Here is a 17,279-nt window from a genome sequence, read left to right on the forward strand (position 1 = left end):
GCGGCCAAATCGCAAGCCACCAGCCCATTTTGAGTGAGCAGTAAAACACCAGATTGGCTATTTTAACTAGTTTTATTGAAACCAAACCTTTCAAGGCTTATATTCTGTTTTAGTCTGAGGTGTGACTTTTATGTTTCTTATTTTGCAGTAAGTTGGCTTGTTATGGCCATTTTTCTCTCGAACATTTTTTTTCAGCCTAGTCAAAATGTCTTTGAGAAGTAGGCAAGCTGGCTATGGTAATAGGAGGTAGAGGCCAAACCTTGTCCTAATTAGAAGTCTAACAAGTGTGAAGTAAGTTGCCGATATTTTGTTGTAGACGGCCAAATCCCCAGCTACTGGCACATTTTAACTGGGCTATTTGTTATTTAGCTACTAACTAATCTTATAACTAAGGATTAATGCATTTGCCACTGATTATATGGCACATTTTGTCTGGGCTGATTGTGTGTAGCATGTATGTGCACTTCTTTTTAGGTGTTACACAGGTCAAAGTACCAAGAAATCCTCTGTGATAACTTAGTAATCCAAGATGTAAAAGTTTTTAATGATAAGGTAAAGCTTGATCATTCTTTGGAGTTTGCATCTGTTCTAAAAGCTTTGGGAAGAGTCAGGGGAGCATTACTTCTTTAAAAAGTTACAAAAAAAAACAAGCACTAGGGTAAAGTCCCAATTTGCATAAAAAGTTGATTTTATTGAGAGAAAAACCCTGGATGTAGTTAGGGTTTGTGTGATTTTCACAAACTGTTAGTTTGTCGTCTAGACTTAATTTGCAGGAACCTTGTTAATTGTCAGCTTCAAGAACAAGTACATAATTGCAAGAAAAGCTTAAATCTTGAAAAATTGACTGATGAGACTGGGCCAGATGTCATGAGATTTGTACAATACCTTGGCCTGCGAGGTACTTAGAATAGGCAAATGTTGTTGTGTCTCCTTGATGTCAACTTAGGCCGAAAAACACGTTTTTGTTTTTTTGCAAAAAATTAGCTTATTCTAGGCCAAAAACGCTGCAAGTAAGCTTTAACGTGATATTTTGAGCAAAAAACGATAGAATCCGTGCAACAACACTGGAATCCAGCTAAAACACAGTGTTCTCAGTAAAATCTAGGCAAAAAACCCATAAAAACCGACAAAGAACTTTAAATTGCGCGATTTACCTATTTTTCGCCAAGATAACTGCCAAAACGCTACACACTAGCTGAAACTACATGTTTTTCACAAGATCGCAACGAAATTTGTCCAAAAACACTAACATACGGCAGAAATGCACGATTTTTACAAAATATCACGTCAAAGTTGACAAAAACGCTCACTTCAGGTGAAAAACTTTTTTTTGCAAAAACGAGCTTAAGACAAAAACGCAATTTCATCAGGAAAATAGGGCTAGAATCTGTGGGAAAGCACTAAAACCTAGCTTCAACCCAAAGTAAATTGGTAAAATGGGTTAGGGTTAGGGTTAGGGTTGGGATCAGGGTTAAGAATAGAAATTAGCACTCCTGTCAAAATGATGCAACTGGTTAAAATTGTCCAACCAGTTAAAACTAGATAAAATGGTCTAAACGGTGAAAAGATTTTAATTTCATGACCTACTCCAACTGGAAGAGACGATCTCACTTGGTAAAATGGTGCAACTGGTTAACATGATCCAACTTGTTAAAATGATCTCACTCACTATCTATATATTTCACTATCTAAAATGGACGAACTGGTTTAAATGGTCGAACCAGTTGAGATGGTCTAATAAGATAAAACAGGTGTAACCAGTGAAAATGGTCTTACTACATAAAATAGTCAAACTGGTAGGACTGGTCTTACTGAATAGAATGGTCCAGCCGCTGGTCCAACCATCGAAACTAGCCAGTGAAACCACTGAAAATGATTAAACTTGAAAAGTGATTCAAGCAGCGAAAATTGTCCCTCTAATCATAATGATCCAAACTAGTTAAACTGGTCCAACCAGTTATATGGATCCAATCAGTTAAAATCATCCAACCAGTGAAAAGGAATTCCCCAGTCAAAATGATCCAACCAGTTAAATTGACTTATCTGGTTAAAATGATGCAACCGCTGAAATGGTTCAGCCAGTTAAAATGATCCAACTGGTTAAAATGGTCCAACCAGTTAAACTGATTTACCTGCTTAAAATGATGCAACCGCTGAAATGGTCCAGCCGGCCAGTTAAAATCATCCAACTGGTGAGAGTGATCTAACCAGTTAAAGTGATCCAGCAGGTTGAAATGGTCGACTGGAATGATCCAACTGATTAAAATGTTCCAACTGGTTATCATGATCCAACCAGTACTAGATAAAATGGTCCAAGTTCAAATGATCCAACCAGTGAAAATGATCCAACCAGTTAAAATGGTCCAACCGGTTAAAATGGGAAACTAGATAATATTGTCCAAACCATTCATTAGACAAAATGGTTCAACTGCTTAAATAGCTAAGGTTTCCGAGATGTTCTAACATGGTGAAAATGGTCTTCATTGATAAAATGGTCTAACCGGCGAAAATGGTTTAAGTTGATACAATGGTCTAACTAATAAAACTTTTCTACGTAGCTAAAATGGTCCAACTAACTAAGATGGCCTAAAATTGTCTAACCAGATCAAATGGTCCAAACGCTGAAAACGGTCCAGCTAGATAAAATGGTCCCACCAGTGTAGATGGTTCAACCAGTCAAAATGATCCAACCAGTAAAGACACTCCCACTGCCCATTGACAATTTGATCCTACTAGTTTAGATGGTCCAACCAGTAAAAATGATTGAACCAATCAAAGTTGATCCAACCGGCAAGAACGATCCAGCTGGTTTAAACTCCTTAAGTGGTTATTTAAGTGACAAAAGTGACTGGATCTTATCGATAATATTTTTCGAGGGGCTGAAATCGTAACCCTAAACCCTAACTCTAACCAGGTAATGGACTCCTGCCCTAACCCTAACCCTAAACTATTCAGTTAGCTAAGTATTTCTCAAATGATCCAGCTGCTTAAAAATCTGAGCACAGAGTAAGTTTAGAATTCAATTTTGCAAGTTTTCGAAAGAGTTCCAAAACTAACATGCACATAGCTCAGTGGAAACACCGAAGCTTCTAAGGCTTCATATAGTTATTACGAGCGCACACACCTAATGGACGTCAATTCGCCTTTGTCGTCCTCTAACGATCAAGACCTCATGATAACGTGGTGTAAGAATTGTACAGCATTTTATATATATGTTTTACTTGACGATAAAAGTTTGAATCCGTACAAGAAAACGTAACGGAAACAGGCGACGATGATATTCCTTTGACAGAAATGCAACGCAAACATTCGTCATATTTCTGTTCTGGAATCATAACGGACACATGACAGGTCCAAGGAAGAACTGAATAACGCGTTTCCGTTGCACGGAAACAAAACGGAAAAATAGAGTTACATTTTTCTGAATTACGGAATCATGTTATTTCGTCCTGTGCCTGTTCTAACTCTGTGCTAACTTAAACCTGACCCAAACCCTAAACCCAATCCTAAGCTAAGGCATAGGGCTTAAATCAGGGTTTAGGATAGGGTTAGGGTTGCTCAGGGTTAGCGGGGTTCAGTGTTAGAATTAGGGTTAGGTTTAGTACTTTCAAGCGTGCACACGCAATTATGTGAATGTTGCGGTACATAGAGTTTAATAGAGGGTAGGTTGGCAGTATTTGCCAGTTTCTTTCTCCCAAAGCTTTTAGAACAGATGCAAACTCTAAACAATGATCAAGCTCTACCTTATCATTAGAAGTGTGTACACCTCAGATTACCAGGTTATCACGGAGGATTTCTTCGTACTCTGACCAGTTTAACGCCAAAAAAGAAGTGCACATACGTACTACACACAATCAGCTCAGTCAAAATGTGCTGCAGCCGACAATTTGGCCGCCTGCAACGAAATGTCTGCCGCTTACTTCACACTTGTCAGACTTCTATTCAGGATGAAGTTCAGTTTCTGCTGGCTATCACTATCGCGAGCTTACCTTCCACTCAAAAACATTTCCACTGGGCTAATACATACATAAATATATACGTGTGAGACTAGCTTACATGTGCAAACCTACACTATTGAAAGAGATGAATGAATTATAACTCAGTGAAACAACGATAAATAAAATAGATCGGATCAATATCAATATCTGGGCAACTGCCCACCTACCTCTCCCCTAACCCAACATTAACCCTAGCTTGTTATCAATTGATTGTTGTTGGGCTAGTGGAGGGGTAGGTGGGCAGTTGCCCAGATACTGATATTGATCCAATAGATCAATAGAAATGACAAAAATTAAACTAACAGCAGACAGTACTGTTTCGGCCTTTTGGGCCTGATCAGAGCAGTGATTCTCAATTAAGTACTTAATTTGGATATAAAACCAAAGCTTGGTATAGTTAAATATTATTATTTTTCTTTGAATATTCCTATTCCAACTGATGTATATTGTTTGAACTACAAGTCTTATTAGCATGTGAAAATCACCTACAGAAAAGGCATACACTTTGTACCAAGATTGCTTCGCATCAAGCACATCATCTAGTGCATCATTACATCTTCAGGTGTTTCTCGTCAGGTCAGACATCGTGTCTGCTACCGGTACCATGTAACCCAGTACAACCTACCGCATGGACGGGTGGTCGGTGTCTAAGCTGGCTTTCCTCACCAGCTGTTGTCTGGTGAGGAGGGTGGCATGTCGCCCTTGCAGGACTAAAAACAACACCCACTAAATGGCAGATGAGCTCCTTATGAGCCATTGGCCATCGCCGACGAACGACACCATCTACCCTCTAATTCCAATGCCCGAAACAAACAACGTCTTAATCTAGGAGCTTGGAATGTTCGTACGACCAACGACAGTGACTTTTCAATAAGACCGGAGCGAGCAACTGCCCTCATCTGTCGTGAATTAGAGAAAGCAAGCATCGACATCTGTGCTCTAAGTGAGGTTCGACGACCTGGCACAAGAAACATAGGCGAAAGGAGTCATACAATTTTCTGGAGTGGAGGAGAAGAGAGAACAGCGGGCATTGGTTTTGCTGTCTCCAACTTGCTAGATACTCAAGGTATTAGCCCTACACCGATCAGCGACAGACTCATGTCAATGCGCATACAGCTTAAGGGTGGCGACAATCTAACATTCATCAGCGTTTATCCACCAGCCATACAAAGACCGCAGGAAGAAAAGGAACAGTTCTATGAATGTGTATCAGCTGCCGAAATGGACAGCGTTATCATTCTAGGTGACTTTAACGCTTGTGTGGCTTCCGACTGGAAATCATGGCCGAATGTCATCGGGAAGCATGGTGTTGGAAAGATGAATTCCAACGGTCTTATACTCTTAGAATTTTGCACCAGATTCCAGCTTAGTTTCATGGGCACGATGTTCCAACTGAAACACAGCTTAAAGAACACATGGCAGCACCTTCGTTCAAAACACTAGCATCAGCTCGACCATGTACTATTCAACATGGCTGCACAGTCATATGTTATACTGACAAACGTCAATCGTGCAGCAAACTGCTTCATTGATCACAAGCTCCCTATCTCTAAGTGTCTCTTCTCCATCAAGAACAAGAAGAGAGGTACAAGACCCCCCAAAAAACTCGACACACGTTTGGATGACGACAAGAAAGTACTGCTAGAACAGTTTCTAGATGAGAGGCTGTCCACCTGTAACAGTGACGTTGACGAGCTCAGAGCTGTTCTCCAGAACGCTGCTGCCCATGTCTTTGGCAAGAAGAAAAGAGTGCAAAACGACTGGTTCATGCAATTTAAAAACTTCTCCAAGATGAGAACATGGACAGGCATGTTTTGAGAAGGCGCATTAGAGAGCTGAAAAACAGTTGGCTCCGACATAGAGCTGAAGAAGCAGAGCGGTACTCTCAGGAGAAGAACCACAGAGACTTCTATGGCACTCTAAACGCTGTTTATGGTCCAAGATCCAGAACCTCTCATCCAGTGAAGTCCAGAAATGGCGAGCTCCTGACTGCCCCTGACATGATAAAAGACAGATAGGTTGAACATTTCAGCGAGTTACTAAACCAACCAACTGATGCTGACTTGACCATTGCCGATGGCATAGACCAGCTTCCAGTCATTGAATCAATGAGCCGCCCAATTGAAGAGCAAGAACTTGACCAAGCTCTTAGAAACACCCGACTAGGAAAGAGCCCAGGCCCTGATGGCATTCTTCCTGGAATACTTGTGAATGGTGGACGTCGTTTGAGAGCTTTCCTGCTTGTCCTTTTCAACATCTGCTGGGTTATAGAGATAATCCCATTGGACTGGATAGATACGAACATCGCCATAATGTGCAAAAAAGGTGACAGAAGTCACTGCGGTAATTACAGAGGCATATCGCTACTTAGTGCTGTTGGAAAAGTATAGGCGGACGTCATTTTGCAGAGGCTACACCTGCTAGTGGAATCCATGTATCCCCAGCCGCAGTCAGAGTACCGTAACGGAAGAAGTACGATAGACGGAATTTTCACGCTTCGCCAGCTGATGGAAAAAACCAAGAGAGCAATGTAGATGCTTTATATAGCCTTCATGGATTTTGTCAAGGCGTTCGACACTGTCAATCGCGAGCTTCTTTTCATCATCCTTCGCAAACTCGGCTGTCCGCCAGAGTTTATAAGAATCATCAAGAAGCTATATACAGATGTACACGGCAGACTTATAGTTGATGGTGAACTGACCCAATCCCTTGAATACAATAGTGGGGTTAATCAGAGGTGCAAACTAGCTCCAACACTCTTTGGCATCTATACAGCAGTCCTACTATGGCTTGCCTTCAAGAAAATCAAACACACTTGCAGTGTACAGATCAGGTTACCTTACAATGGAGATCTTTTTGACCTACGCAGGCTTAAAGCAAAAACCAAAGCCCTAACAGAGTTCATCAGTATGCTGATGACATTGCTATTTTCAGCGACACGCCAGAGGGTCTGCAATCGCTTTTGACCTCCCATAATGACGTCACTAAGAAAATGGGCCTGTACATCAACACAGTCAAAACAGAGACTATGTGTATGGTAACACAGCTGATTTCTTCGTAGACGGCACCAAGTTAGCTAGCGTCACTCGCTTCAAGTACCTCGGCAGCTATGTCAGCAGCGACTGCTCTATGAAGGAGGAACTTGCATCTCGTATTCAAGCAATGTCATGTGCTTTTGGTCGACTGTGAAAAAGAGTTTTCGACTCGCATGATCTAACAGCTTCAACTAAAGTCGCTGTGTACAACCAATGTCTAATACCCCTTCTGATGTATGGAAGTGAAACTTGGACTCTATATCATCATGAAATCATGCAGCTCCGTACAATACAACAGCGTCATCTACGTCTCATTTCAAACATCAAATGGGACTATTACATCAGCAATGAAGAGGTGTTGCGACGCACTGACGTTGAAGACATGGAGGTGATGTTAGTAAGGACCCGTCTGTGTTGGTTAGGACACGTTTTTCGAATGAACGATCATAGGCCGGTAGAGCAGCTCTTGTACTGTGAGTTGGCTCATGATTCTCGCCCTATAGGCCGACCCAAGCTTCGGTTCAAGGACACCTGCAAAAGTGCTTTGAAGTGCGGTCATGTCGTAGATCAGCGGCTTTCAACCGTAAACAACAGAGCCGAATGGAAGAGACTCACAAGGGTAGTCTGTGACGTATACAATTCTAAGAGGCTCCAGGATTACCAAAGGAGAAGGGCTCGACGCGGAGCTGAACAGAGGAAAACTGTGGATATACCCGTGTTCGGGCTATAGGCGTGTATATATAATTTGCTTGTGAAAATCACACAGATCACAAGCTATATACAGCATACAATCAGTGGCACATTATAAGAAAGGAATGCAGTAATCCTTAATGATAAGATTACTTAGTAGCTAAATAACAAATAGCCCAGTAAAAATGTGCCGGCAGCTGGGGATTTGGCCATCTACAACAAAAATATCTGCGGCTTACTTCACACTTGTTAAACTTCTAGTCTGGACAGGGTTCGACCTCTACCTCTCATTACTATAACTAGCTTGCTTACTTCTAAAAAACATTTTGACTGGGCTGAAAAAAATGTTGGAGAGAAAAGTGGCCATAACAAGCCAACTCACTGCAAAATAAGAAACGTAAACGTTACACTTCATACTAAAACAGAATATAATCCTTTAAGGGCTTAGTTCTCAACAAAACTAGTTAACATAGCCAATCTGGAGTTTTACTGCTCACTCAAAATGGGCTGGCGGCCTGCGATTTGGCTGCTTACAATGAAGTACCTTCCGCTGACTTCACACTTTTTAGACTGTTTTTCAGGAAGAGGTTTGGTCTCTACTGCTTTTAGGACAGCCAGCTTGTCTACTACTCAAAAACATTTTTTCTTTCTCATCAACACCGACTTCCAAAAATAATGGATAATGACCACCTAAAACAAAAAAAGAAATAAATCGTATTTGTGATCTTACAGGGCTTCAATATAACATAAGCATGCATATTTTTATTTCCTACAAGTTGCAAGTGGCAGAAATGGCTGAAATGGTCTTCACGTGAACACAACAGAATCCTCTCAGTGTATAGCCATGTAAAACTATTTATTTGGTGTCGAAATTACATCCCAAACCTCATGATATTTGACTGAAACTCAGCTTACTCATCTTTCGTTAAGACTTCGAAACTTGCTGCTTTCTCACCACCGTTTCAATGTTTTCTTGCTATTCAAAAGGTTCCTTTTTTCAGAGTTTGCACTTCGTGAATGCAACACAGCAATTGATTCGCCCTCTCTTCTTTCAATGCCTCGTTGTATTCTTCTTCCAAAGGCAAATACGTGGACTGAAAAGTCACAGGGCAGTCGGTTCAAACCCCACTTCCTTCAAAAGATTATCCACTTCTTCTTGTTCTTCTTGTTGTTTCTTCACTCTAGGTGGTGGTATAGAAGGTGATGATGACGTCGCCGTCGTTAGAAGAGGAGTCACAGGTGTCGTCCTATTTCGTTTCCTGGCCCTCTTGATAATAGATTTGGAAACAGGTAATATCTCTGCCATATCTTCTTCTTCGTTGCTGTCGTCTAAAACCATGACAGAATCTTTTAAAAATCTATAATAAACAAAGATCTTCTCTCCCGTATCAGGATCTCGTGACCAGTACATGAAATCGTGTCTTTCTTACATACCTTGAAAATGACGTGAGCAGACAAACGAGTTTGACTTTGTTTTCAAATGAACTTTGTAGTCCCTTGTCTTAAACCTATTTTAAACTTGCTTAAACTTGTTTCATACTTGTTCCGATCAAGAAATGGTATGAAATAAATATAAGACTTGTTTTTTGTTGTTGTTCACAAACCTGTATGTGAAAAAAACACTTTTATCATCATCATCATTAGTCGGTAACAACAAATTGATGAGATCACCAAGAAACTGCAAAAAACTAAGCCTAACCAAGACACCACAAGAACTATCTCTGAAGGATACACGAGCTGACATAAAAATAAGAAAACTCGAGTAAGGTCAGGAAGAATTAAAAAGAGAAGTGAAAAAAATGTGACAAAGCCAGAGAGGATTACGTGAAATAAGAAGCCACGAGAGCTGTGGATGTGTAAATGAAAAATAGCGTGTCATGAAACCGATTGAAGTAGAAGAATGTTCTCAAACTCATTACCCATGATTCAACACATTTAACAACGTTGTCAACACCAATATTTCGAAAGGCAAATATCTTCTTTCCAAGAATATCAAGAATTTCACTTTAGTCTAGAAAAAGCAGCTACCTAACTTCGTCACTAGTCTCCGTTAACCGCGCAAAGACAAGATTTCATAGTGGAGCCCCTGTAGTTCATGGTCAAATATGTTAGATTACTTTTGGCTTTCAGACATTTAAATTACAAGAGGGACCAACTTCAAGGTGACACATAATAGGTTGTTCAATTTTCCATAGATCAAGGTTTCAAAATTATTCATGTATTTGATAATAGATGGTACATATATTGAGACACGAGATTCATACTATGTGACAGTCCAGAACTTTTATCAGATGTTACATGTATCGTAGGGTGAAAAGAGTCATCTCTTAGGATGCTCTGTGCACTAGATTTATTGCTCAATCAATTTTTCTTACAATCTATGTAATCTCTGCAAAGAGAACTAAGTTGGCCAAGGGTTTGACTCAAAACTCATCATTCCATTACGCTTATCGAGAAGGAGAGAAAGAGAGTGCCCAAAACCTCGCTTAATACATAGCTACTTGGTTTATAGCAAAACTCGCAAAACTCGTACTGCCATCAGTTTGGTAGATGCCAAATATACAGCGATCTCTTGTCTGGTAAACGGATAAGTAAAGGAGATAAAAAAAATCGATCCTGATGATCACGAAAATACGAAACGTTGGCTGGTAAACATCGGTGCAGAGTCTCTTCAAACACGTAGTCATCCCACATGCCTGTGGACTCATCCCACACTCGAGCGACGTCTTTGTGTCGTTTTAACGCTCTACTTCATCGATCGGAAATAAATGAAAAGAGTTCAGAATAAAATGTGGTGGTACAACACGTCTACAATACAGACAAGTGGAAGTGTAATTAATACTGTAAGTAGTGTAAGTGATCGTCTTGTGAATAAAATTGTTAAAAAAAAAAAAATACAGACAAGTGGAATCCTTCTCCATCATACGTTTGGTGAAAAACTCTTCAGGCAAGTTCTGTGGTAGCTAATGGCAACACAATGTGGTTTTCAATAGCCTATGCTCCGACAAGTACAGGAAGCAACAAGATTCTGCATGAAATCATCTGTGATACTATGACGTAATCTACATCTGCGTGACTGCTAGATCCTAATTAGTCAAAATGCGTCCCACGGTATACGACGTTTTTTCAAGTTTGAAATGTGTCCATTTCTCGATTCTGATTGGTTTAAACGTGTCACGTGGTGCATAATACTGCTCTGACTGGTTACTGACCAGAGTAAACCCCTTTACTACTAGTACCCTTAAGGCCTAAACTGTTAGTAGTAATAGGGCTTGGTATGGAGGAGAGCCAGTCCGATGATAGTATTTTGTTTATGTGGTAAAAATAGACTAGTCAGAGGTCCGGACTTTTACATTCCATATTTACGCCATCCTTAAAACCACTGAGGCGCCTGAGCACTAGCTTGGAAAAATCATGTGGTATTTGTCAGAATCTCCTCAGATCATGACTACTAAAACACTGAAAAAATCCGTATTGAATACAGATAGTGACGTTCAAACTTTCCCAGAAGAGGAAGAAAACCAAAAGAAGAAAAGCTGGGAGAAAACAAAGATTACCGCTGAATATAGTTCATAAGGAGAGTAAAAAAGTAGAACTAGAACCTACAACCATTGGATGAGTTAAAAGCTCTCGCAATTGAGCTTTGTAAAATAAAAGATTTTATCTTATTTCCAAAAAATAAACGTACTTATATAAGTTTTTTTTCTTTTTTTAAAATAAAACTCACTTTTGAAAATATAAAACTGTTCTAATAAGGCTATAACTGCTGTATAAAAAGTAAAATGTACAGCAGTAGAGCAGTTTAAGGCGTCACTGGAACAGTTTTATATTTTTAATTATGCTGCTAAAGGACAACATGAACAGATTATACTTTTAAAGATTTTAATCTTCAAAACTACATATACTTTTACAACTGCAATATAGAGCTTTATCCCATGGATCTTAAGAAGAACATTATAAGTGTAACAACACCTCATTAATGTAATGTTCTCGTCCTAAAGGTTTGATTTTCAACATAGTGATCTCCTTTTCATATTTCTCTTTCATAAGTTTGCATTCATTCCTCAGTTTCTTGATCGATTTGTTGATTTTCTTGATGGTTTTTTCTTGGTACTACATGTCATACCGATTAACAACACCTTTTCCACTGTCTCACAAAGGGATTCAGTCGCTCTTCAACGTTGTTACAAGCAATTGGGTTCACAGAAAGGGATTTTTTCTGACTTAGAATGTAATATTTGGTGATAATGGTGTTATTATACCGCGGCTTTTCTGTCCAGACTTCAATGTTTCTTCACTTGGTTCAGCTGTTTGATCAAAGTTGATCCTGAACGTTACAGCGTCTTTACTAGGTATGACTAATCAGTAGGTGCGCTTGGGGTTAGTTCTTTATCATAGAATTTGTGAAAACAGGGTTTTGCCTTCACAAATGAACGGACGGACGGGGACAACTCTTAAAAACTCTTCTGGGTAAAGGCTTTCCTTGGGGGCACTCGCTGGCTGCGGGAAGGTAACCGGAATCTATTACGGTTGCTGACTATCCTTGAGAGAATGACTAACGACAACAGGGTTGGCTCCAACGTAGATTTATTCTTCAAGCTCTACTACAATTTTGACCAGAACGGACCTGGCCAGGGCTGGTCCGACCCCGCTCTTCCTAACCTAACCGCTAAGCTTTACAGAACAGTCCTATTTAAGCCTAACGTACATGGATAACGTAATGTCATGAATAATCTAAAGGATCATGTAATCTATTACACTATTGGCTAAGTAGGAATTTCGTCTTTTACAATATTAATTACTTTTAAAGAGTTCCGGTGGATAACAGTTACACAAAAGGACATGACAGGTGGCTGTTACAGTTTAACACTAATAACAACTGTTTACGGGTGACTGAAGGAGAACTGGTAGCGTTTACGCTTTGCTGAACTAAGTTTTCTACGTGGAATATTGTATTTTTTTTTGAGCGTAAGCATGAAAGAACTTGATAACTAAAAATCCTATCGTTACATTCCTCCCACCTTAAATCGAGACCTCCTGGTCGAGCGAAAAAAGGAGAAGGCATAATAAATACAAGAACTAAAAGCACAGCGAATTAAAACTATAGGGGTGGTTTTTTTTTTTTTGTTTGTTTGTTTTATGAATTTTGTATTTGATTTTGTGTTGTGCCTGAACCGCGGCATAAACCGAACAAGCCGAAATATAATGGCCTCGGGGGTTCAAATTAAGCAACAGCAAGTACGAAAAGGTAATTAAGCTTTCGGTTGAACAGACAAAGCTGCAATTATAGGGGTGTCAGTCGGGGCGTCCACCATATTCAAAGGTGCTATTCGTGCATGAAAGTTTGAATCCTGGAAGCGATTAGCACGCGGGTGGTTCTTATAGAAGGTCACGATCAAGCGTTTGTCAAGAATGTTGTCAGCCGGTTCCCAAGAGTTTTGACTCGAAGGAAACCCTAGCCATTTAACCAAGAACTGGTGTTCTCCATCTTTCATCCTTTGTTTGAGCAACTTCTCAACTTGGTAGACGTTGTCTGGAACTGGGGTAGGGTCGCTGGATAAGCGTGGAGAATTGTCCTCCTGAGCTTGTAACGCCGAGGGAATGGGGTTCCTGGTTTCGGAGGTTTGCGAACGAGTGAGAGGAGCAGCCTGGGGACGAGTTTCCTGAAGAATAGGAGAGGGGCCAGTCGCACATTCGTCGGTGTCCGGTATTGGTTGTCCGGTGTTATTCTCTTGGTCAGGGGTGGGAGATTCAGGAAGCACTTCATTGTTGTCTGTTACAAAGCTGTCCGACGGTAAATCATTCTCAGCCAAATAAGATTCTTCAACAGGCTCTGGTGGTTGGCGAATAGGGCGCGAATCCGGTGAAACGTAACGCTTGAGACGAGAAACGTGGACGGTAGTGGAGACACGGCGGTTGTCGGTGGCCCGCAAGATACAATGAACTGGGGACAAGAATTCCACAATCTTGTAAGGTCCATGCCAATTATGGGCTAACTTCTTAGATAATCCCTTCCGATTGCGCGGCGTGTAAACCCAGACACTGTCACCAATTTGATGCCTGATAGGAACGGCGTGGACATCATGATAATCTTTCATGCGCTGCTGAGCGCGCTGTATATTCTCTTTTGCAATGCGATGTGCAATCTCGATGTTTTCTACTACTCGTGCGCGATGTTCCGCAATTGAAGCAGAGACTTCTCGGGGCGGAAGCATGGAAACATCCATAGGGAGTCTAGGTTGTCTTCCATAGAGTAGGAAAAAGGGCGATTCACCAGTTACTTCTGACGGTGAGACACGATAGCCGAAAAGTACTGGGTTTAAATAGCGGTCCCAATCTTTCTGAGAAGAGTTGACGTAGTGTGACAAGCTCTGTGCTAAAGTTCCGTTGAATCGTTCAACAAGGCCGTCGCATTGAGGATGATAGCTTGTTGTAAACGTTTTCTTTGTATCCATGAGGAAGCAAACCTCCTTTACCAAGCGGGAGAGAAAATTAGACCCTCTGTCTGAGAGCAATGTACGAGGGGCGCCATGACGGGGTAGGATTTCTTCGACCAACAAGTCTGCGATCGTCGGGGCATCAATCGTGGGTACAGCAAAGGCTTCTGGGTAACGGGTCAGATAATCAGAAAACACGACAATGTAGCGATTTCCAGAGTCACTCACAGGAAAGGGGCCAAGGCAATCAACAGCTACCCGATCAAAAGCACCTTCTACTGGTATCGGTAAGATGGGGGCTGTCTGTCGCTGTTTAGGGCTTTTCTTCATCTGGCAATGTGTACAAGAAAGACACCAAAATTGTACGTCTGCAAACATTTTAGGCCAGTAGTAACGTTCACGGAGTTTCTCATAAGTCTTGTTCACTCCTAAGTGACCTGCCAAGGGATCGTCGTGACCTCCAATCAAAATTTCCTGCCTTAGCGAAGTAGGTATGACCAACTGAGAGCGAATCCCGGGGACGCGTCGACCTCCCGGTACCCAAATGTGACAGAGGAGTCCATCAGGGTCCAAATAATAGTTGTCAATGGAATGCAAGACGGCTTTTGCTGCAGCACTGTTATTGGGCAGACTCTCTTCCTCTAAGTAGCTAATGATGTCAGCCAAGGTGTGGTCTCGACGTTGAGCGTCCCTTACGCGGTCAACCTGTACACCAGGCTGCTCGAGGGCGGCGACGACTGATTCGTAGGGTCGACGAGAAAGGGCGTCAGCGTTACCGTTGGTCGGCCCAGAGCGGTGCTGGATAGTGAAATCGTGTTGCTGCAGGAGAAGGGCCCAACGTGCCAGACGACCAGTAGGTTCCTTGATGTTCATCAACCAACGGACAGCGCTGTGGTCAGTTAGTACTGTAAACTGCCGTCCATACACGTAATGTTGGAATTGTTTAACCCCTTCAACAACTGCCAGGGCTTCACGTTCCGTGACGCTGTAGTTTCGTTCGGCGAGATTCAACTTCCTTCCTGCATAAGCTATGACTACTTCTCTTCCGTTCTGCTTTTGGCCAAGTACCATGCCTATGGCATCATTGCTTGCATCGGTGGCCAGCTGAAAAGACTGCGTGAAGTCAGGATAGGCAAGTATTGGAGCTTCAGTGAGGGCCTTCTTTAACGTGTCAAAAGCCTTTTGACAATCCTCAGTCCAGAGGAACGACGCACCCTTCTTTGTCAAGTCATGTAACGGACTGGCAACCTGAGCGAACCCCTTGACAAACTTACGATAATAAGTTGTCAGGCCCATAAACGCTCGTACCTCTTTGACGGACTGTGGGGCAGGATACTCCTGAACGACCTTGACTTTCTGGGGATCTGGTTGTATTCCCTCGGTAGTGATCACATGACCCAGGTAATTTACCTCCTTTTGCCCAAAATGGCACTTACTCGGCTTGAGTTTGAGGCCAGCCTCGCGGAATCTGTCGAAGACCAAGCGTAGATGGTGTAGATGGTCCTCGAAGTTTTGAGAGTATACCAATACATCATCAAGATAGATGAGTGCAATCTGCCAGTTAAGTCCGCGTAGAACACATTCCATTAATCGCTGGAAGGTTCCAGGGGCATTGCAGAGCCCAAAAGGCATTGTGGTATATTCGTACAGTCCTGCATGCGTGACGAAAGCAGTCTTCTCACGAGAAGCGGGGTCCATTTCAACCTGCCAGTATCCCGAAACCAAGTCAAGACTCGAAAAGAACTTGGCTCCTCCTAAGGCGTCAAGGCTTTCGGATATCAACGGTAGAGGATACGAATCCTTTTTGGTTATCTTGTTAACCTTACGGAAATCCACACAAAATCTGGAAGAACCATCAGATTTAGGCACGAGGACTACTGGACTGGCCCATGGAGATACAGACGGTTGGATGACGTTACGGTGAAGCATCTCCTCAATGTGCTTCTCTATTGTCTCTTTCTGAGCATGTGGCACCCGGTAAGGGCGTGATCGTATAGGCGGGTGGTCACCTGTCTCGATATGGTGCTGGACGATGTTGGTGCGGCCAAGCTCGTCGGGGTGTATTGCAAAAATATCTCTGTAGTCTTGGAGGAGCTCTCGCAGACGCGACTGTTCCGCGGACGATAGCGCAGAATTATCCAGATCAACTGGGACTGAGTCCAATGTTCCTGGATTCTGTGGATCCGTAGCAGATTCTTTAAAAGGGAGTACTCCGGAATCTCCGTAGGCTTCGGAAAAAGTGCCCAAGGTAGCACCTTTCTGCAGAGTGACTGGTTGACTTGTCGGGTTAATGAGACGGAACGGCACCGTGTGATCATCTGCAATCCGTACCAAAGCAGCTGCTCCCTGTAGCTGGTAACGCTCTGCCATTTGTGGAGAGGATTCTACGAGACCGGTAACACCAGGTGCGGTCTTTTCGGGTATACTAGCTGGAAACACTACTTCACTTCTGGGCGGAATAACGTACGTTGACGGTGCTACCACTGCCACTAAAGCGTCCGAAAAGAGTACTGTCGGAGGATTCTTCAAGGCAATTGTTAGAGTTTCAAAACTGATTTGTGCCTGTTGGGCATAGCAGAAATCTCGGCCAAGGACTCCTTTGTAGTCCAATCCGTCTATCACTTTGAAGTCACAAGGATATTGACCACCAGCAATTTCGATGTCAGTCTGTAGGACTCCCCAAATAGGCATAGGCTGACCACTAACAGTTCGAATTGAGTCCATGGCGCTTGGCTTAAGCTGCGGTATTTTCCCATCATATAAGTCTGCGAGGTGCTTTGCATCTAGCACAGATATGGCTGCTCCAGTATCCACTAGACAACGCATAGTTTTACCATTAATGCCCACCTCGACCATAAGTTCTCCGGGTTTGTCCCTCTGGGTGGAGTTGGCAGCCAATTTCTTCGGGGGTGTGCTCGTAATGTCACCACTGCCGGGGATAGTAGGAAGGGACTGGTACTCTGGTGTGGTCCCTATAGCTTGTTGACAGGCCGGCGCTAGCTTCGTGCTACTGGCGATATGGCGATTCGTAGTGGATGGTACCTCCTTTTTGACGTCAATGCTTGATGTGCCCTTGCCTTCAGTCATTTTTCGATGATCTGGGCGAGTCTCTTCATACA

The 17,279-nt window shown here is 42.2% G+C and overlaps 1 protein-coding gene across 1 annotated transcript; it reads left to right on the forward strand.

Moving 5' to 3' along the window:
• The first annotated feature begins 2,759 nt into the window (after positions 1–2,759).
• On the forward strand, positions 2,760–5,441 carry LOC136283002 (craniofacial development protein 2-like). Its single transcript, XM_066171169.1, has 2 exons — positions 2,760–2,844; positions 4,828–5,441. Exons 1-2 carry the CDS (start codon positions 2,760–2,762, stop codon positions 5,439–5,441), a joined length of 699 nt encoding a protein of 232 aa, XP_066027266.1.
• Positions 5,442–17,279: the final 11,838 nt, after the last annotated feature.

Source organism: Pocillopora verrucosa, chromosome 8, assembly GCF_036669915.1.
Source record: "Pocillopora verrucosa isolate sample1 chromosome 8, ASM3666991v2, whole genome shotgun sequence".
Classification (NCBI taxonomy): domain Eukaryota; kingdom Metazoa; phylum Cnidaria; class Anthozoa; order Scleractinia; family Pocilloporidae; genus Pocillopora; species Pocillopora verrucosa.

Excerpts from the sequence above, each read along its gene's own strand:
- LOC136283002 (XM_066171169.1), top strand. The coding sequence starts at position 2,760 with ATGATTGAACCAATCAAAGTTGATCCAACCGGCAAGAACGATCCAGCT. Across the intron at positions 2,845-4,827 it reads TGGTTATTTAAGTGACAAAA|GAGCTTGGAATGTTCGTACG; the intron begins GTGACTGGATCT and ends GTCTTAATCTAG.